The sequence below is a fragment of the Astyanax mexicanus genome, chromosome 4, assembly GCF_023375975.1.
Source record: "Astyanax mexicanus isolate ESR-SI-001 chromosome 4, AstMex3_surface, whole genome shotgun sequence".
Classification (NCBI taxonomy): domain Eukaryota; kingdom Metazoa; phylum Chordata; class Actinopteri; order Characiformes; family Acestrorhamphidae; genus Astyanax; species Astyanax mexicanus.
Genome location: NC_064411.1, coordinates 20,230,423 through 20,252,804, shown reverse-complemented (window position 1 = coordinate 20,252,804; position 22,382 = coordinate 20,230,423). Strand labels below are relative to the sequence as shown.

The 22,382-nt window shown below is 36.4% G+C and overlaps 2 protein-coding genes and 1 long non-coding RNA gene across 7 annotated transcripts in view; 1 reads left to right on the top strand and 2 right to left on the bottom strand.

Annotated features, from left to right (window-relative positions):
- The window catches only part of LOC125801496 (zinc finger protein 239-like), a 132,661-nt gene that overhangs the window by 47,568 nt on the left and 62,711 nt on the right, over positions 1-22,382 (bottom strand). The window lies entirely within an intron of this gene.
- LOC125801260 (gastrula zinc finger protein XlCGF26.1-like) lies at positions 6,627-9,196 on the bottom strand. Its single transcript, XM_049477689.1, has one exon. It carries the CDS (start codon positions 9,034-9,036, stop codon positions 7,882-7,884), a length of 1,155 nt encoding a protein of 384 aa, XP_049333646.1. The 5' UTR covers positions 9,037-9,196; the 3' UTR covers positions 6,627-7,881.
- On the top strand, positions 11,603-17,818 carry LOC111191425 (uncharacterized). Of its 4 annotated transcripts, none has more exons than XR_007438711.1 (6): positions 11,603-11,951; positions 12,759-12,788; positions 13,438-13,471; positions 13,974-14,038; positions 14,988-15,343; positions 17,543-17,818. It is a non-coding gene; the product is annotated as an uncharacterized LOC111191425 (long non-coding RNA). The 4 variants fall into 4 exon arrangements; XR_007438709.1 differs by having other exon boundaries at positions 14,991-15,339; positions 17,543-17,805; XR_007438708.1 differs by having other exon boundaries at positions 14,988-15,339; positions 17,543-17,805.

Here is a 22,382-nt window from a genome sequence, read left to right as displayed (position 1 = left end):
GGCAACTAAATAATGATGGGGTGGTTACTAAAATAGGATCCTACTAAAATAGGAAAATATTGTCTGCACTTTTACAGTAATGTATATACATCTAGACACTGTGAAAGTTCTGTGGATGTATTCCTAAATTCTCTGCCTAGTGGTAAATCTGTTAATCTATATCAAAAGGAATACTGTGATGATACTATTATTTTAGAAGAAATCATCGAATCATCTAAAAAAGATGCTGGAAAATTGGAGACCAATATGTCTGTTAAATAATGACTATAAAATATTAGCTCTAATATTTGCCAAAAGAATTAAAGATGTGATGGATGTGATTATTGATGAAGCTCAATCAGGTTTTATGAAAAATGGATACATTTCAAATAACATTAGATTCATTTTGGACTTGTTAGATTATTCAGCTTTACGCTCTGATAATAATCTTATTCTCTTTCTGGATCTTTATAAAGCATTTGATTCTATTGAACATGCGTTTATTTTTGATTCTTTAGACACATTTGGTTTTGGAGATTATTTTGATATAGCTGTCAGAACTATGTTTAATAAAGAAAATTGTTCTGTTAAATTGAAATTCCGGCACCTCACCTAGATTTGAGATACAGTGTGGTATCAGACAAGGCTGCCCAATTTCCCTGTACCCTTTTTTTACTTGTAACATTTTCATATTAAATCAAGCAATTTAAAAGGTATCGCTGTTGCAGACAAGGAAATAGTAATTAGTCAATTATCAGATGACACTGCACTCTTTTTGAGAGACTTTAGTCAGGTACCCAGTGCTATAAGATTGTTGCAGAGTTTCTCAGCAGCCTCTGGTCTTCATCTGAATGTTGACAAATGTGAATTATTACCAATAAAAGTCTATCTGGTACAAGAAACTGGCGGCATACCCATAAGGAATAAGTGACATATATAGGAATTGTTATTTGCAAGAATCAAGAAATGAGAAGTAAAGTCAACTTTGATTTACCTTTCACAAAATGAAGAAGAAATTAAACTGCTGGCTTTTAAGGGACTTGTCTTTAAGATGTAGGGTTCTACTAACTAAAGCTGAGGGAATTTCAAGACTTACCTATGCAGCTACTTCTTTAGATGTCCCTGACCAAATGGCTAAGACTATTGATAATACTTTATTTAACTTTATTTGAAAAAATAAATTCCATTGCATTAAAAAAAAGTTATTATGAATACTTATGAATCTGGTGGCTCAAATTTTCTTCATTTCCCTACTCTTAACAACACTTTTGAAATAAATTAGATAAAACAATTTATCAAAAATCCAAATTAATTATGGAACTTTATACCTGCATATATCTTTTCTAAATTAGGAGGACTTAAATTTATCCTACTTTGTAATTTTAACATAGCTAAACTTCCTTTAAAATGATCTAACTTTATCTAACTTACTCCTCACCCATATTCTATTTGGAATAATTATAATATATTATATAAGAACAAATCATTATTTTTCAGCTGGTGGTTCTCTGCAGGCATTTCGCTGGTAAATCAGTTATTTTACCCCCTCCCCCAATTCTTATGTAACTTATATGTATGTTGCTGTATGTTGGTATATTTTGCTTGAATTGTTTCCGTGATTCTCAATAAAAAAAAAAGAAAATCCAATGTTAAGATTTTCTTTATGAACAACCAGCTTTACTTGATTTAATAATTATTATTTTACTGTTTTGTGAGTAATATCTAGCTATGTTGAATCATTTAACTGAGGGCTCTATGGGAAGAGCATAAACTTCGCGGTTAGCACAGTGGCTTATCTGACAAAAAGAAAAAATCTAGCTATCTTCGTGGCTGTGTAAAATGTAATCACACAGCATAGCTAGCTACATGTTTAGTCACAAAATCAAAGTGTTATCCATCATCAGCAGTATTTAAACAGATTTACTGTTCATGGCATTCACAAAGCTTTATAGGGTACACCAGTTTATCCATTATTTACAGAATTTAACCTCAGCAGTAGTATTTAATGTGCATTAAGTGCAGTACAAAAATGTTCAACCATGTTAAACTTTGGTAGTATAGGTCTGACTGTGGAACATCATCTAAGTGCTTTTTTAAAATGTCAAATGAGCATTGATGTGCCTTTTGGTTTTTAGTGTTTTGGGTGGAGGAGTCAGAAAGAGGTGGAGCCAGGATTAAGTTGAACCAGGCGGTGGAGCCAGTAGAGCCATGATGAAGAACAAAATTTAGGTGGAGCAAGGATTGGGGCCAGGACAAGATGGTGCCGTGGTTAGGTGGAGCAAGACTTAGGTGGAGCCAGTGAAGCCTTACTACACTATTCACTGATGTATACATCATCAGTAGTATTTAAACAGATTTACTACAATTATATACACCTTAGCAACCACCTGGAATACAATAGCAACTTCCTAACAACAGCTTAGCAACCACTTTAGAAATTATAGCAACTGCCTAGCAACCAGTTAGCAACCACCTGGAAAACGTTAGCAACTGCCTAGCAACCACTTATCAACACATTCCTATATCAGACAATAATTAGCATTCCACCATGTTTTTGAAACATGTTTTTTGGGACTTTTTGGAATTTAACATTTAAATGTATCATAACAGCATAGCAACCACTCTTCACACTCTTGAGACAGAAACAGCTTAGCAACCATTTAACTTTTCAACATTATCAGCGTACTTTTCCAAGCCAACTTAAAGTTCCTTCACAAACTTTTCTAGTTCGAATTACAGTTTTAATGTGATTTTCAAAATGGTAATTGCGATTTTTCATATCTTACATACAGACATTTTTTTTTATCTAAAATATGCGAAAACGCTGCTCAATTCTTAAGCGTTTATCAGTCTTATCCTGGTTACTGGCGCCTCCCACAGTCAGAAACTCGCGTTCTGGATTATAATCCACTGTCCAAGTTTCTCCGTGTCTATGTTTACACAAGGTCAGAGCGTGATATGAACGTACAAGCTTGTAAACAATGTTTTGAATCACTGATCACTGACTTCTGAATAGATTAAGTCGATTCTACACTCAACCCAAAGCAGCTGAACACCACACAGATCACATGATAATTCACTATATCAGCAGAGTTTATCCGTTTGTCTGTCTGTTTCTGTCTGAGAGTTCTAAATTACTGACTTACACACACAAACACACACTTTTTTTAAAAAGCAAAGAAAACATGCCTGTATTTTTCTTTTTTTTTCTACAGTAAACAGGTGTTATACGGTAAAGACACTAGCATGTCTGCTACTGTAAGCTGATTGGTTTGTGAGCTAATGCTGGAATTGCATCTAGCTTTAAAATGCTTGTAACTGGAGTTTAAAATCATAAAATATATGTCTGCTGTGATGAAACATTTGATATAGTTCTGTGTTGAGAACACAAGTACATATAAAATATTCAGACGTTTATAAATTGATCTTAATCAGTTGCTTCATATGCACCCATTCATTTTAGCAGTAGGTATTCTCATCTGTAGAGATTCTCTGGCATGGCATTGCTAGTTCTCATGTGTTTAGTTCTGGCATGTTCTTGTGATAAACGTGTTTTAGGAAAGCAGCAAGGTAAGTCTGCGATTTCCCGTGGTGAAAAATAGTGTAATATGTGACTGTGTTGCTAATCAGTCGTGTAGTGCTAAAGTCTAAACAACTGAACAACTCATAATTACACATAACTACAACTCACAATTAAAACGTGACAATATTTATAAAATGTCTCGCGGGAAGAAAAATCTGTTTAGAGTGGACTTTTTAAGAGGGATCTGGCAACCAGTAGTGATACAGCGAGTGTGGTCGCTGACCAGTGAGAAGCAGCTCTCAGCAGAAGATGAAAATTCAGACATTTGTATACAACAGAGGTCACTAATGGGCGGACCCCGGTCTGGGTCCAGACCCAAACGCACCCGAACCTACTGAGAAGGATTTAAAGGGGACATGAAACATTTCAAGTATTTAGTTTAATTCACAAGATGTATTTTCACTCTAACAAATCTGATAAGTTTAACAGTTGTCAGTGAAGCGGAATTAAAATAATAAGCAATCTAAATGTCATTTTTTAAAGTAAGGGCAGCGCCATCTTGTCCCAGCGCTGAAAGTGACGTCACGAGGTTGGTTCTCGAATGCCTCACTACTATAATCTATGAGTCTACTGTAAATTAATTCCTCAATAGATAATAAAATCTAAACCAAAACTCAATGCAGAGCGGAGGGGGACTTTTGTATTGCCCCTGGGTGTAGTAATACTGGGAGTAGTGAATTTTAATAGGATGAGGAATGAGAAATATTTACTTTCACTTTCTACCTCGCCTCTGACAGCTGTTCTTCAGCGGTGGCTCGCAGCGCTGACGCGCGAGAATCCTCCGGTTAGCTGCAACGCTAGGGGTTAGGAGCGAGCACGTTCTAGACCAGGACTATGTGAAGTAGAGGGGTTTGAGTCAGGAGCATTAGCGCCGGATAAATAAGCTGCAGTCCGAGGCTTTTTTCCTCCGTTTTTTATTTTTCCTCTGATCAGCTGGGATGTACAGACCGTCCGACTGAGGGTAACGTTACTATGAGAGCAGCAGCTGTGAGCCGCACGGAACGAGCCAAACACCACGCTCACCCAGCAGAGCAGCGAGAGGTACCGTTACCGAAAGTCTAGATAAACGGACAATTAAAAGATAACATAGCTAGCGTTAGCTACTTTTCTAGCTATCTTACCATAGCTAGCCAACGCTAGTTAACTAGCTAACGCTAACTAGATAAAGCTAAGTACCCAGTAAGCTTTCTAACTTCTAAACTGAACGGTTTATCAACCAAACAGCGCCTGTGTGTTTCAATATCCACTTAAATCATGTACGTTTTACTCAGTCTTAATGAACTCTGGACTTTACATGTTAAATAGCTAAATGTATATAAACTAGCTGGTTAACTGGATGGCAGTACCTGCTGTTGACGGGCTGCAGGGTTCTGCACGGCTCCACGTAGAGAGAGAATAGACACTCCAAAAACGTCTCTCTCTCAGAAAAGCATCTGAAAAGTCCTGCTCAGGTTTATACAGGAAAGATCTCTGAGTAAATGCTCCATGTTAGCCTAGTTCAGCTTCGTCTTCATCCATAATCTCCACAAACAACAAGCTCTTTTACACTAGCTCTGTACCTGGGCTCCAACCAACCAACCTCGTGACGTCACCAGTGCTGCACGGGCAACATGGCGGCGCCCTAGCTCAAACGTAACAAACATAAATATATTATAATTTAGTGTGTAAACATTTTATATAAAAAATCCCCCCCCCCCCCAAAATAAATTCCATTATATTTAATCCCTTAGAAAACTTGTACAAACTGAAATGTTTCATGTCCCCTTTAAATATGTGGGCCCACTCTAAAGAATACACTCATAAAGAACAGAATTATAGATGAAATGAACAGAACTAAACGGTGCAGGTCTGGTTCGGAGCTTAATGTCCGCTTTACTCTAACGAGCAGAAATAAGAGTTTCAGATTTACCTCAGATTCAGTGAATATGAGCGGGAGCAGAGCGCGGGGTCCTGCAGCACGGAGCGTTTTCCCTCAGAGGAACTCTGATCCACGCGGGGACTCAGAGCGCTCTCTGGTTAGCAGTGTTAGCGGTCCTGGTGTTCAGTGGAGGCGGAGAGAGCGCGAGTCAGTCCGGGGAACAGTCTGTCGGAGCGGCGCTGCAGCGGAGAGTTCACGGCTAGCGCAGAGCAGCTAATACACGAGGCTAAACACAGCTAGCCGAGCTGGCTAAGCTAACAGTGCTAACAAAACTTTACTTATAGAGAGATTATCCCAGCTTTATCCACCAGCACACTCTCAGTATGGACTTCAGTGTCCTTAAAATTACCGGTTAGTTTAATTAATACTGATTATTAGTGAATTTAGTTCAGCCTGTGAGGAACTTTTTCCTCCTCGCCTCTCCCGCGCTGCTACTCCCGCGCTGCTACTCCCGCGCTGCTACTCCCGCGTCTCCGCTGTTCTCTCTCGTCCCGTGGGCGGGCCTGTTCCAATCTGGTACTCCACCCTCACCTGTACACTTCTCCCTCAGTAGATCCCTTAATCACTTTTAAGTGACCTTCTTGCATTAACACAGAAAATAAATGAAATATTTAATCTGTACGGCTTTTGTTTTCTTTTTAAACTATTTACACAAACACAATAACTATTTTGAGCCTGTTAGTACCTTTTTAAACCATTACTTTGAATTTATATGATTTTACTTATTACTGTATTTATTAGCGTATCTATTTTAGAACTAGGGAGTTTTACATATTTTAGCCAGGGCTACATGAGGAATATGCGAGAGGGGCGTATCCCATAGTTAGATACCGAAAGAAAGCTTGAAAGAGAACACAAATTACATTTAGGAAAAAAAATTGCAAGAAATAAAACAAATTTACCGGACATGAAACACTGTTACTAGTACTGAAACATTTACATTGGTCAGTAAAAAAAGCAACTGCTTTGTTTTTACATTTAGCTAGGCTAGCTACAAATAATAATGGTCAGTAAAAGTGCAAATGCTGTATTTGGATATTTAGCTAAGCTAGCTATCAATAATAATGGTCAGTAAAACAGGAAATACTTTGTTTGGACATTTAGCTAGACTAGATACAGATTAAAAAATGGTCAATAAGTCAAATGTAGATTTTGGTAATTAAGTGTAATTGATGAATGGCTATGCTCTTCAAAAAACAGAACAACACAAACCACAAGCATTCACAATTACAAAAAAACATATGAATACAATGTTTTATAAACATATGAATACACGTTAAATACACATGCTACTCTAACATTGGAAGTAATTGTATATCTAACCCTTTAAAGCCTGAACCATTAAATCAATTTCTTTCTGAAATTCAAATGTGAAAATGCCTAATATGTTTAATTTCAACCCAAATCCATTTCACACTGGACTATATTTAACAAATAATAACATAAGATAATCTCAGGCCTATAGGTTTCATGTCAAACATATGTTGAGAAAACACAATGAGATTGCAGATCTGCAATATAAAAGCCGTTTATAAAACCACAGAGATGAGTAAATATAGAGGTGAAGCAACACAAACATAATTGTTGGTACTGGATAAAAAAATATTAAGAAACTTGATGATTTGGATATTCTTAGTAAATTTGGAGGATAAAAAAACTTCAACAACATATAATACTCAATAAGGGAATGATAAGAGAGTATAAAACTTGAGTATTAAAACGCTACCAAATATCCCTCTATATCCCTCTATGCTCCTCCGGTCCACACGGCAGTACCCGACACAGTGTCGTCTCTCTGTGGCTCTGGGTCTCACTTTTGGGAGCACTCTCTGGAGTTCCTCAGGTGGTGTTTCTCCTTTCATACAGAGGGGCCTGTCGGTTAATAGCATTAAGCTACACTATGCTAATCTTGGGGAACTAACGAAGATACGAAGATACTAGAAATTAATGGAAATAATAAAGTCTGTATATACTAGAAAAGAGATTAAATGCATTCAAAACCTTCTAAGCACAAGCACTGAAATGTTTACAGAAAATTAAGAATCATACTCTACTCCTAACAACTATGACATCTAAATTTTAAAGACTAAGTTATGCTAATCTAACATCTGGTGCAAGCTCTGGCAGTGCCATCGCTCAAACGACCTTCCCTTCTTCAGAACTAAACTCATAACGTAACCACCCTAAAAACTGAGCTCTGTCTCACGAAGAAGGTCCTGAAATATCAAACATACGAGAAAACATAACATTAAATTCTATAAACATCATCCATGAATAAGAGTCATTTTGTTGAACCTGTAAAATCCATTGTTAAATTCAGTTCATGTTTGTTTCTGGTGGAACGTGTCCCAAGTGACAAAGTGAAAAATTTGTGTAGAATAAGGTGTTCTGTTCTAAAGATTTATGATTTGCGCTTTTTATTGCTGTGGGACAAATTTGCAATAGTTTTCTCTCCTGTGTGAATGCGCTGGTGTTTTTTGAGAGGACCCTGTTGAGTAAAACGTTTCCCACAGTCTGAGCAGTGATACAGTTTTTCTCCTGTGTGAATGCGCTGGTGTTTTTTGAAATTACTCTGTTGAGTAAAACTCCTCCCACAGTATGAGCAGTAATATGGTTTCTCTCCTGTGTGAATGTGCTGGTGCAGTTTGAGATTCCTATGTTGAGTAAAACTTTTCCCACAGTCTGAGCAGTGATACGGTTTCTCTCCTGTGTGAATGCGCTGATGTATTTTGAAATTACTCTGTTGAGTAAAACTCCTCCCACAGTATGAGCAGTAATACGGTTTCTCTCCTGTGTGAATGCGCTGGTGTTTTTTGAGATTACCCTGTTCAGAAAAACTCCTCCTACAGTCTGAGCAGGAATATGGTTTCTCTCCTGTGTGAATGCGCTGGTGTTTTTTGAGAGTACACTGTTTAGTAAAACTACTCCCACAGTCTGAGCAGGAATATGGTTTCTCTCCTGTGTGAATGCGCTGGTGGTTTTTGAGAGTACTTTGTTGAGTAAAACTCAACCCACAGTCTGAGCAGTGATACGGTTTCTCTCCTGTGTGAATGCGCTGGTGATTTTTGAGTTTACTCTGATTAGTAAAACTCTTCCCACAGTCTGAGCAGGAATATGGTTTCTCTCCAGTGTGAATGCGCTGGTGGTTTTTGAGAGTATGCTGTTGAGTAAAACTCAACCCACAGTCTGAGCAGTGATACGGTTTCTCTCCTGTGTGAATGCGCTGATGATTTTTGAGGTAACTCTGATTAGTAAAACTCTTCCCACAGTCCGAGCAGTAATATGGTTTCTCCCCTGTGTGAATGCGCTGGTGATTTTTGAGAGTACTCTGTCGATTAAAACTCTTCTCACAGTCTGTGCAGTAATACGGTTTCTCTCCTTTGTGAATGCGCTGGTGTATTTTCAGAGTACTCTGTAGATTAAAACTCTTCCCACAGTCTGAGCAGTGATACGGTTTCTCTCCTGTGTGAATGTGCTGGTGTTTTTTGAGATTACTCTGTTTGTTAAAACTCTTGACAGAGTGCTGATGTTTCTCCATGTCGGGACTTGGCTTCATTTGTCTGTTAAATGTATCAAACAATGACTGTGTGTTCTGGAGATTCTGCAGGATGGCTTCAGCTTCACCTCTTTCAGCAGTTTAACTTTGCTCTTAGTTAAATATGAATTTCAGGAGAATGTTTTTAATTTCTGGAAAACACAAAGAAGAATATTTAAATAAAAGCAGGGCAATAAACTGAAGAGAACTGCCTTAATTAAGTTACATTATACATACAAAACTACTGGGACTTGGGTTAAAATGCACTGGGCATATTGGCTAGTTAGAGAACATTAGATACTTGGGTTCAAAATGCACTGGGATCATTGGCTAGCTAGATAACATTAGATACTTGGTTAAAAAAGCACTGGAACATTGGCTAGCTAGATAACGTTAGATACTTGGGTTAAAAAAGCACTGAGAACATTATGGAGCCAAATCAGGGACAAAAGTTTTGTCAATTTTAAAAAAAAAATTTAAACTGAAAGTTTAAGTATTAAGCTTGAACTTTGAAAAATACAAAAATATATTCGAAATAAATATAAGTGTATTAAATAATTTTTCAGCTTGTATATAATTTTGATTCAATTCGAAAATAGTTTTAAACAATTTTTGTTTTTTTAATTTTCACTTTTTTTGTGTATTTTTGATATTTGAGATCTTATATTTGTCAGGTGCAATTTTTTTTTTTAAAGTTTCGATTTTTTTTTTCAGGGTTCAAATCTTTTTTTTTTACTTTCAGATCTTAGTTTTCAGGTTTCAGACTTTTGGCCCTAATTTTGCGTGTGGGCGTGGTATCATAGGAAAGGGGCGTGGTATACGGTTGAGGACCTACTCTGGAGGACCCTGTCAATGTGCCTGCGTGGATTATATATGTCTGTCCGCTCCTCCTGGACAGCCTGCTGGCTCCAGCACACAGGTAAGATATATTAGGTAACTTTAGTTATATTGAGCTGGTACTGGTATTTCAGAAAGTCGACTATAATTCGATAGTGGCTGCAGCTGCGCAGAGCCTCATAAATGTGCTCACGCAGAACCTCTCTCATGGACAGCAAGAGCAAGGAAGAAGGCAGGAACAGAGCAAGTCTGTACTGTAGAGCAAGATATGGCCAGGTTTTAGATTTATTGCAGTTTTATTTTACATTTTTCATTTAAAGATCATTTGGTTAGGCCATACTGTGGTGATTGAATTTTAGTTGGAAATTTATTTTTCAGACGGTGGAATGTCTAATTTCTAATGGGTCTGAGTTCTTATAAATATACACCCTTATTTCTAAGGATTTAGAGAGCTCTTTGGATATGTCCATAGACATCCACTCAGTTAAACAAAAAGGATCAATCCTAGCTAATGTTCAAAGTTTAAACAAGACCAACTCCTACAAGATCCTCTCTAAACGTGTCCTAATAAACTGTAGTTGATGTGTATACTTTGTAATATATAACTTTCCCCTCCACAAGACGCCTTTTCCCTTAATACATATCGCTATTTCACATACACGACTTTAACTTGGCATTTTTCTAGAGTACCAGCTCAATATAACTAAAGTTACCTAATATATCTTACCTGTGTGCTGGAGCCAGCAGGCTGTCCAGGACGAGCGGACGCCATCGCGCGAGGGAGAACGTACAGACATATATAATCCACGCAGGCACATTGACAGGGTCCTCCGGAGTAGGTCCTCAACCGTATACCGCGCCCCTTTCCTATGATACCACGCCCCTTTCCTATGATACCACGCCCACACGCAAAATCAGGGCCAAAAGTCTGAAACATGAAAACTAAGATCTGAAAGTAAAAAAAAAAAAGATTTGAACCCTGAAAAAAAAATCGAAACTGTGAAAAAAAACTGCACCTGAAAAATATCAAAATACACAAAAAAAAGTGAAAATTAAAAAAACAAAAATTGTTTAAAACGAATTGAATTTCGAATTGAATCAAAATTATATACAGGCTGAAAAATTATTTAATACACTTATATTTATTTCGAATATATTTTTGTATTTTTCAAAGTTCAAGCTTAATACTTAACCTTTCAGTTTCAATTTTTTTTTTCAAATTGACGAAACTTTTGTCCCTGATTTGGCTCCATAGAACATTGGCTAGCTAGATAACATTAGATACTTGGGTTAAAAAAAGCTCTGGGAACATTAGCTAGATAGATATCATCAGCTACTTTGGTCCCCTATTCTGGGCCAGTTCTGTCTATTAAACAGTTCTCTTTTTCTCTCTGCCAGTCATGTCACACATCAGCTCCCAAAGTAGATGAACACTTAAACACTATTACCACATTAAAAAAATCACATCATAAAACATTGCTAATACTTTTTTTAATCTCGGCATAAAAAGATATGTGGTGCTTTTTATGTACCACAAAAATATTGAATAACAATTTTTAAAAAAAATACAGCAACTGGATAGAAGGGTACATTAATTTTGAAGGTAAGTTAAGGTTATCCACCTTTAGCTAATCTAGCCAAAGCTATCTAGATAACTAAGCTAAGCTAGCAGGCAATTTCAAACAATAAAATACTATTAGCAGCCTGAATGTTTTAAACACATTAAATTTGTGATAAGTTGTTGTTATATAGACTAAACCCTGATAGCAGACTACTCCGATCCGGATCCGTTTTACCTCCGGCAGATCCGCGCTACAGTCAGGTCTGTTTAGTGGATCTGGTCCGGCTTCACTCCGGGTTCGGGTTATGATTGTGACTCACGTTCAGATCCGTTTTACTGACGGTAAATCCGCATAACAGTCCGTCTCATTTCACGCCTTCAATATGACTTCGGCACGGAGTCAGATACCAGATGTGAGTTCAGTGTCAGCTCAGTGTCGTTTTGCGGATCCGGGCCGCATCGGCGGAGCGGCACAGGAGCGGGAGAAATTCAAACTCAGCGCGAGGACCAACTGACATCTGCTGAATCTGCGCTTCAGGTGAGTTAACTAGCTAACTAGCTATCAGCGTCATTTAATTACATTTATTGCTCATTTTTAATCTTGTATATGCTAAAGTTGATTTATCACGTGTATGTTGGATAATATCAATTGTTTTTTTGTGTATTTAATGTTAATTGTTGTCAATTTGTAGGCAAAATTGACAAAAAGCTTCAGTTAACGATACCAGTTAGTTATGCTAGTATTAGCTAGTATAACTAGCTAAGCTAACCAGGCTAACTAGCTGAAATAAACGCTGTTAACTCATTTTGCTCGAGTAACACACCTTTTTTTTATTAAAATAAACAACTTTAGTTATTCTTAGAACCTTAAATAGTTGTGTTTGGGCTTAATTATAATAAAGCTCGTCAGACGTTTTCCTGCTCCACCTTAAATCGTGCAGCAATGGCTTACTGACATTGACATATTTAAGCACTGTTTAAGGTGGAGTGGGAAATACAAAGAAGCTGGCCAAAAGTAAAAAAAAAGTAATTATAAATTTTATAATTTGTTATAAACACAACTAAGTTACTGTCAATAAAAATATGAGGCTGCATTTAACTTATTATTTTCCAGCATAAACTTTTCCATTCCACCTTAAATTTATTCTCACGTCGTGGCGCACGAAGGAGCTGGCCAGTGTCCATATCAGCAAAATGTGAATCTTTAGAATAATAATTGGGTAATATTTGCTAGCCTAAATCAGCATATGTGTAGTAATATTAAACAATATCTGTTCTGATTTCAACTTAAAAACACCTGTTCAAAGTTACTACAATATATTAATTATATGCATTTGCTTAGTAGGGCTGCTGAGGGCTGGGGACCTGAGATAAGGTGAGATACAATTATTTTAGCTAATAAAATGTATGTTTACAGGTTGGATCCACCTAATGCATTTTATGTTTAATATTATGGTAGTCTTGTTTGTTATACAACATATATTATGTTAATAGTTTATTATATATTTTGCCTGCTGCATCAAAGACCAATTCTATAAATGACCATTTAAGGAAAATGTCATAATTGCCAGCACCATTACCCAATGAAGTTCATGTTTATTATTAAGCAGAAAATTTGCATTCTGTATCAGAGGCCAATTCTATAAATAAATATATGCAATAACAGTATGATCCTAAAAAACACGTTTTGAGCCGAACTTGCCTTAAAGGGTCTCTGTGCCCTCTACTGCTTTGTAGTGTAGTAATTTTTAGAAGTGCTAAATATGTGGCAACAAAGCTTTGAACATGGATCTTTCATGTATAGGTTGCTGCAACAGTGATTAATAGTTAGGTTTACAAAACTTATTGCCTCATTTAGTTTAGTTTGTTCATTATTTGCAAATAAGTTTTTGGATAACTCAATCTGGATACATAAAGTCTGATGCAAATCTGATGTATGGTAAGTTAAAGTTCAGCCTTTATTTTAAAAAAGAAAATGCTTAACTTACAATACTGAATGTAATTTTGTTTTGTTTGTTTTTTAGGTGTAATCATTTACCCATCAAATCACCTAACAAGGTAATTAATTCTATTTTCCAGCAGTTCTGTAATTAATTTTGACTTTAAGTCTGTTGATACACGTTTGATTTGATATGTTTGCTCTTAATGTAGCATTTATCCACTTTCTTATTTTAATTGTTTGTTGTGCCACTGCACTAAAAACTTTAAGGGACACTGTAAGATTTTCTTGATTAATTTATATACATTTTTAAAGAAGTAAATTTACAACCATAAAAAATAGTGTTCCACTCCATTGAGCTGTAATATACAGAATAAAAGTCCTCTCATGTCTGATCTGGGCTCCACTGTGTTAAAACAAGGCTATGTAAGTATTTGCGTGCCCTGCTATCAGAACTTTCTCAGCCTCGTTTCAACACTGTGGAGGTCAGATCAGACATGAGAGGAATATTATTCAGTGTATTACACCTCAATGGAGTGAAACGGTGATTTTGAAGTTCAGAATAGCTTTTAAGTTTGTGTTTTGTTTTCTGTCTGCGCTTGCTGCATCTCCCCCTTGCAGGATCAGCCTGGATCCTAACAGTACTTGATGCACTGAGCAGTGACATTATACATAGAGTAGTTAAGGTAAGAAATATACATTTCTTTCCTTTTAAAACATTTGTGTTGTTACGTATAATAACAATTACATCAGGCGTTATCAGATCGAGGTTCAAATTATCAAATCAAATTGTTGGCGGGGACCATTTAAAAAATCACTGGATATTGGTGTCCGTGCTAACTCTATACCCTTGAGTAAAGTAACCAAGTACTAATACTTCATTACTTTTCATCCCTTTGCTTTATCTTAAATGATTGCCACCTTTTGAACTAAAATAATTCCTAATCAGTTGTCTATTCCTGACTAGAAAACTAAAAATAACAGTTTTAAATGTTTTGCTTTTTTTTAAGCTGGAGAGAACTACTGCAGGATTTCTCCAGACTCACTGTAATTACACATGGTCACCATGACACACTAAATAGGACAGGGGTGTTTTTCCTGAAAGTGATCAATCTTAGCGAATAACAAACAAACTAACGCATGACGTGAGAAAAGAACGAGCCAGTTCTTCAAGTGTTTCTCATAGAGCTTTGCAAAAAGTTCAAAGAGCATCTTTGTTGACTCCTCCCCTTTGCAATTCCTGTAAATCCTGTATTTTATTGGGAATTCCATATAAGTGTGTGTATGGTGCAGTAACAACTGGGTTACAGAATGCACAGACTTGGAGTCTGCACACTTGCTAAGACCGTGACCATCACCAGTTGTCTGCAGGAAACCACCTGTAGCATAAAATCAGTGGGCAGTTAGGTGGTACATGGTGGAACTCTGTGGAACTGAGTTGACCTAGAGGCACACATATATACAGTGAGGAAAATGAACACCCTGCGACTTTGCAAGTTCTCTCACTTATAAATCATTGAGGGGTCTGAAATTTTCATCTTTGGTGCATGTCCACCGTGAGAGACATAATAAAAATCCGGAAATCACAATTTATTATTATTTTTAAATAATTTATTTAATTTACAACTTTCTCAGCAGGATTTGGTATCCACAAAATGGTTCGAGGTCCTCAGCCCTCGCCTCCCCAGCACAGAGGAAAACTACCAAGGGCGGTACTCTCATTATAGGAGATTCAATTGTTAGACATTTAAAAGTATCTAAGAGTAATGGCACAATTTCATGTCTTCCAGATGCTTGCATGCTGGTAGTCGGCAAGCGGCTCCCTGGGGCGCATTGCCAAAGCAGGAACCCCGGCACCATCGCCCTCCACGTGGGGATGAGCTTTCGGGAGCGACCGGCCCCGTTCCACAGAGACAGGCTTCTCTCTGTGAACATCGAGGCGGTGCTACGCTGAGACTGACTGTCTCTACCCAGTCACACCAGCCAAGTAGGTTTGTTTGCTGGTATTTCTGCTTGTACTATTTGTATGTCAATTCTTCATAGTAGTGTAAATAAAACACGTTATCAAAATAGCTGGAAAATCTGTTTTAACAACTCCATTAGAATTAATACAAACTCGTCTGTCCTTCTGAGTTACAGCAACAACCACATTAAATCGGGGCTGTTAAATATAAGATCGCTGGCACCTAAATCAGTTACTGTAGGTTAAATTATCATTGACAATGCACTCTCTATGAGACATGGGTTAAAACTGATGGATATTTAGCTCTAAATGAGTCCACTCCCCCCAGGTTCTAGCTATTTCATCTACCCATGCAGGACTGGTCAGGGTGGTGGTGTAGTCGTCAGTTATAGGAATAAATCAAAATACAGAGTTTGAAGCTAAGTCATTTGAACTGTTTAACCTTATAGTCGCAGGCCCGTCTACTGCCACCAAAACCCAACATTCATTCCTGCTGATAACTATGTACCGTCCTCCAGGACCATATGCAAAATTCACTAAGAAATTCAGTATATTTTTTAGCTGCAGTAGCTCTCAACTCTGACAGAGTTATCATTGTTGGTGACTTTAATATCTATTTTGAAAAGAAACAGGGCCCACTGAGAATAGCATTTAAATCAATTTTAGATGCATTAGCCTTCAATGAGAATGTAATGGGCCCACCTACTGATGTACTGACTCAACTTTTTTTTCATTTGGTGATCGTTTTGGCTATGTTGCAGCCAGGGGAATGCATTTTTGCAGAAAACCTGCTTTTTCATTAAATTTTTGAAATCGAATGTCTTTTACTCTCACGTCATTCATACTCTCTGGACGCATTTTGCACTCTCTGGACATGTTCATGGCAAAAATGTACACACACCTACAAACTGCTCTTAAATCATTATACATCAATATTGTTTTGCTTTTTTTTCATAAATCAGGATTTTAACCATTTAAATAACTGTTTAATAATTTTATACAGTAATTACAGTGAGATAAAAAAATGTGTTTTCAATGGAAGTCAATGGGGCATTTTTGGCCACGAAGGTGTTCAGAGGGAGTATTTGACACTACATAAAAAAATTCTACCAATGCCCCATACATCTAATATTTATTATATGAGAAATAGTACAACTTTTGTGGGGTTTTTTTAATGAATAATTAATCATGAATGTAATTAAACTGTCAATTAAAGGGTTAAAATCCTGGAATGTATTAAATATTTGATCATTTTGATCAGGGCTGGATTTGATTAAGTGATTTATGAAACAATTGCAAAAACAAATGTATATGAGTATTTTATTGCTGATTTTGTGCATGTAAATTTTTGGCAACAAAGGTGTCCAGAGGGTGCAAAATTTAAATCTGGCACTACGTAAAAAAAATAATGCAATCAAATCAATTTTGTTGCTAATCTTTTACATGTCCAAGACTCTAATAGTCACCAATGCCTCATTTGTCTGCTGTTTGTTTTGTGGAAAATAATTTTTGTGTTTTTGTTTGTTTGTTTTTTTTTTTGCCAAAATACAACAATAGTTAAAATATTTAAACTGTCATTTAAAGGGTTAAAATCCTGAAAATTATTTAATGTTTGGTAGTTTTGGGTAGAACAGAAGTTGATTAAGTGATTTTATGAAAAAAAAAAGTTTATTTATGTAAAAAAAAAAATATTGATGTATAATGATTTAAGAGCATTTTTTTGGTGCTTGTACATTTTTACCACAAACGTGTCCAGAGGGTGCAAAATTTGAAGGGGGCTTGAGGGTTAACCTGAACATTTATCACCTGGCCGCTTTATTAGCAAAAACACAATTACAACTGCAACAACAAATGCATTTATCAAAAACCGCTGACTTATATTCTATTGTAAATAAAATACAATATAATTTTAAGTACGAGTTAACAAAGTTCTTAGCCTTACAAAGCTTTTGGGAAATGCACCCCAAAGCTATAAGTGCACTTTTTATTTATCTTTCTTTTAATTTTGGGTGCATAATTCCAGTAAAATGGTAATTATTTATTATGTGAAATGGTATAAATGAAAATTAGCTAGCCCCTATTAAATACAGCTGTGACATTTATATATCTTTTAGAAATTTGGTCAAATGAAAAACACTTGTCATTTTAGTACGCTATATTCATTTCTAGCCACTTCTTTTCTGCTGTTTCTGAAATAAAATATTTTCTTATTTTGTCTTTTTTATAGGCTGCACTGTAGTGGTGTTAAGTGTCCAAGAATGCTCTCATCAGTGGAGGCACAGCTGGCTGCAAAAAACATCTGTGTCTGCATGTTTATATTATGTGAATTAAAAATGGTTTTATTATTAAAATAATTGTATTAATGCCTGTTGATTTATAAATTGTTTAATTGAAATCAAATTTTATTTAAGTAGCTTAATTAAGTATTGCATTTATAACTGATGGTATTTTATTTAATTAGCTTAAGTATTGCATTTATAAGTGATGGTATTTTATTTTAATTAGCTTAAGTATTGCATTTATAAGTGATGGTATTTTATTGAATTAGCTTAATTAAGTATTGTATTTATAAGTGATGGTATTTTATTTAATTAGCTTAATTAAGTATTGCATTTATAACTGATGGTACTTTCATTAATTAGCTTAATTAAGTATTGCATATATAAGTTATGGCATTTTATTTAATTAGCTTAATTAAGTATTGCATTTATAATTATTGTATTTCATTTAGCTAACCTAATTAAGGATTGCATTTACAACTAATGTTTTTTATTATATTATTTAAATATTACATTTGTAATTTAATGTACTGTATTAAACTCTTTTAATTTATCAATGTAAAAAAGAAGTCAAATAGCTTAGTGCTCTTTCTTTACTACTTTTATTTTGAAATATGTCATTATAATCATTAATAAGTAGGCTGGGGAACGTGAAAAGGCCGTGGCTTGGCCGTAGCTAATACGGAACTAATCCGGGGCTGATCCAGATCTGGTCCAGATCTGTAACGGACCTGTTCCAGCGAGTGTAACGGTAAGCGGATCCGGCGCTGATCCGGCCCATATTCGGTCTAAAGGAACACCTGAAACGCTTGGTCTGGACTGGTGCTGGCCCAGTATCTTTTTGACTCCGTAAAACGGATCCGTGACGGTTTTGGCCCGTTGTGCATCTGGACCCCGGCCCAGAACCGTTTTACAGATCCGGTGCGGAACTTGTGATAGACCCGGCCAGAATGCTTTTTGCTATCTGGGATGTTTTAGCTAGCTAGGTTTGCTAATGTTAACTTCATTTTAGTGTGGAATGTTTTAGCTAGCTAGGTTAACTAATGTTAACTACTTTATTTCAGTGTGGAATGTTTAAGTTATCTAGGTTAACTAATTTTAACTACTTTATTTCAGTGTGAAATGTTTTAGCTAGCTAGGTTAGCTAATGTTAACTACTTTATTCCAGTTCGAAATGTTTTAGCTAGCTAGGCTAGCTAATTTTAACTACTTTATTTCAGTGTGGAATGATTTAGCTAGGTTAGCTAATGTTACCTACTTTATTTCAGTGTGGAATGTTTTAGCTAGCTAGGCTAGCCAATTTTAACTACTTTATTTCAGTGTGAAATGTTTTAGCTAGCTAGGCTAGCTAATGTTAACTACTTTATTTCAGTGTGGAATGATTTAGCTAGCTAGTTTAGCTAATGTTAACTACTTTATTTCAGTGTGGAATGTTTTAGCTAGCTAGGTTAGCTAATGTTAACTACTTTATTTCAGTGTGGAATGTTTTAGCTAGCTAGTTTAGCTAATGTTAATATTCCGTACAGTTGAGCATTTAAACAATAAAATACTTAATAATAAACTATTGTTATGTTTGAAATAATGTCTGGGGTCATTGTCAATCCTTCCTCTTTCCATTAAAACAGGTCAGTGACCATCCACGTTGTGTTTTCTCTTGAAATTCCGGTAGGTAGGGAGGAACCGCCCACGTCGCCGAAAACGGGTGGGTGGGGAAGGGTTAACAACGCTGAGGCTAAGGGGTGGGGAAAACTTTATCGACTAGTTCACGTAAGGTTTTACCCACTTTTAACATCGCATTTCACCCAAAATGCAACGTTAAGCATCCAACTAACAGCATTTGTTGTAATATTTGATTGAGGAATTAATAATCATTGTTTATAACTTACTTTAAAAACGAGCTTACTCCAGCTCCACTTCACCACTCATAGACAGCTGAGATTTTGTGCTGCAGCTTCAGCACAATTTATTTTCAATTCATAGACAACTTATCAAATCCATTTGACAAACACAAACTACTAAGCATCTATGTCAGTCTAAGATCATATGTTAAAGGTGGTGAAGTTTTGCAAAATACAGCCACCACGAGCGGAAATCTGAGGTGTACGGAACACCGTTGCCTGTTTGTTTGCAGGTGTACGGAATACTGATGCACACTGGTGACAGGACTGAGGTCAGTTTTTGGGGTTTTCTTTAAAACTATTGGTCCAAAAGTAACCAATCAAAATTTATTTTGGTTGCTAGGCAGATATTCCATAGTTTAGCCAATCACTGCAGCCTATTTGAACTCGGGTATTTTCGTAATATCCACTCAAACGTGGAAAATACCGAAAATGTGTACGGAATACCGTTCTCTTACGTTACTTTATTTCAGTGTGGAATGATTTAGCTAGCTAGGTTAGCTAATGTTAACTACTTTATTTCAGAGTGGAATGATTTAACTAGCTAGGTTAGCTAATGTTAACTACTTTATTTCAGTGTGGAATGTTTTAGCTAGGTTAGCTAATGTTAACTACTTTATTTCAGTGTGGAATGTTTTAGCTAGCTAGGTTAGCTAATATTAACTACTTTATTTCAGTGTGGAATGTTTTAGCTAGCTAGGTTAGCTAATGTTTACTACTTTATTTAAGTGTGGAATGTTTTAGCTAGCTAGGTTAGCTAATGTTAACTACTTTATGTCAGTGTGGAATGTTTTAGCTAGGTAGCTAAAGGTAGCTAAAAGCCCAGAGCTAATTATAGAGAGCTAGATAGTTAGCTAGCTACCTCGTATTAGAACACACTAAAAACAGTTGGGCTAAAAATAACCCAATATGGGTTATTTTCAACCCAACCGCTGGGTTATTATAGCACCAGCCCAGCAGTAGTTAATTTGACCCAGCAAGATGGGTTGACCCATTATAACCCAGCAGTTGAGTTAAAATATACTACCCAAATGCTGGGTCAAATTAACTGCAAATTAAGGTAATTTCAACTACACATATTTGCTATATACTCCACCCAAATGCTCGGTCAAAGTAATTAAAATGCTGGGTTGTTTCAACTACATAATTTGTTATTTTTCTACCCAAATGCTTGGTCAAATTAATTTTAATTCTGGGTTGTTTCACCAGCGAGATACATTTGTTCAGTTACCTATCCAAATAGTTGGTGAAATGAACAGAAATGACAGATTAATTCTAACACACCATAGTTTAATCCTTTGTGAAATAAATTGCTATAAACTATATGTTATGCAATAAACACCTAAACAATAATGTAATTTTTACAAGGCACTGCCTTGAAATTTATTATAACTGAATGCCAACAATGTAAAATGTAACAATTATGGAAAATAATTCATATTAATTATAAATAAAATATTATTGTGATTAAAATTCCAAAGCCTTTCCAGCAAGGATTGTCATTTCCCGGTGTCAGGACATGGGTAAGGTCTGGATGCCATGGCCTCATGGAGGTGCTCCACCATATTTGTTCCAGGCTAAAAAAGATAGAGAGAATGCAAAAGAGTAAGTGAGTGTGAGAAAGGACCATTTAAAATAAAGAATAGTTAGGTTTATAAATTGGAAAGGATTCAGAGCATCTCAAATTCAAAATTATAAACATGAGTACTCTACCTTTTATTGCATAGTAACAGAATAGTTCAACTTAAGCCTTCAGAACAGAAATGTCCTAAGCAGGCACAAATAAATTGTTTATCATTAAAATTAACATGCTCTGTTAAAAGACTGCTGCCCATAAATCTGACCATCGTATCTGACCAACTGGCCAGATTTTAGACCATCATGGGTTAAATTTAAGACCTTCACAAATTATTAAAAAAGAAATAAAGCCAGATTGCAGTCAATTTACATTTACTGTCAATGAAACAAACATATATACATCCATTATTTTACATGCTTCTAAGCTGTGCACTTTGGGTGGCAATTTCATCCTCCAGAAACTTAAGCTGGGAGAGTCTTTAGCAGCCCTCTTCAGTGCATTTGATTTTGAGAGGAGCTGTACCATTTTGCTCGCAGCCTTGCCCTCTGCTTGCTTCCTGTCTCTCTCTGCACCCCCCCCCCCCCCCCCCCACCTTAGACGAACACTTAAACTTTATTCTCACAAAAAATCCTGTCATAAAAAAGTATTTTAGTATCGCTAGCTATGTTGTAAAAATGTTTGCAAAGACCTACACGAAAAAGCTAAGCTAAGCTAGCAAATTAGCCTGCTGGCTAGCAAACCAGTTAGCAGTATTCCCCCTAATTCGTTTAGTTACAGTGAAATAAAGCTGATAGTTAATGATAAAGTGGGAATTGGGGTCCTTACACTAGCTATAACACAACACAGACACCGTGAATTAAATATTTACCACAAAGATGATCAGTCTCTCTCGAGCACCTGCGAGCTGCTGAAGGAGCATGGAGCCTGTCTGGGCGCGAAATGGTGGAGGAGGAGCACGTCCTGTAAACGTGATGACGGTCAAAGCACAAACAACCCAGCTGCTGGGTCAACTGATGCATGTTGGGTTGAAGAACTTTGGGAAAAATTTTGACCCAGCACATGAGTTGCACAAAAACAACCCAAATCCCCCCAAAAATAACCCAGTTCCCATAAAAATAACTCATAATGGGTTAGACATTTCATAACCCAGCAGATGAGTAGTTAAAATAACCCAGCAGTTTTTAGTGTGAAGTGTTCAAGGCAGGACGTAATTATCATTTTGTAGAAAAAGCTTTTTGGCGCACGCACACACACACACAGCTGCTACTTTTACCCAAGCCTACCTTACTTTGTACAGAGAGCAATGCAAGC

Coding starts and splice junctions, on each gene's coding strand:
- LOC125801260 (XM_049477689.1), bottom strand. CDS start 9,036: ATGAAGCCAAGTCCCGACATGGAGAAACATCAGCACTCTGTCAAGAGT.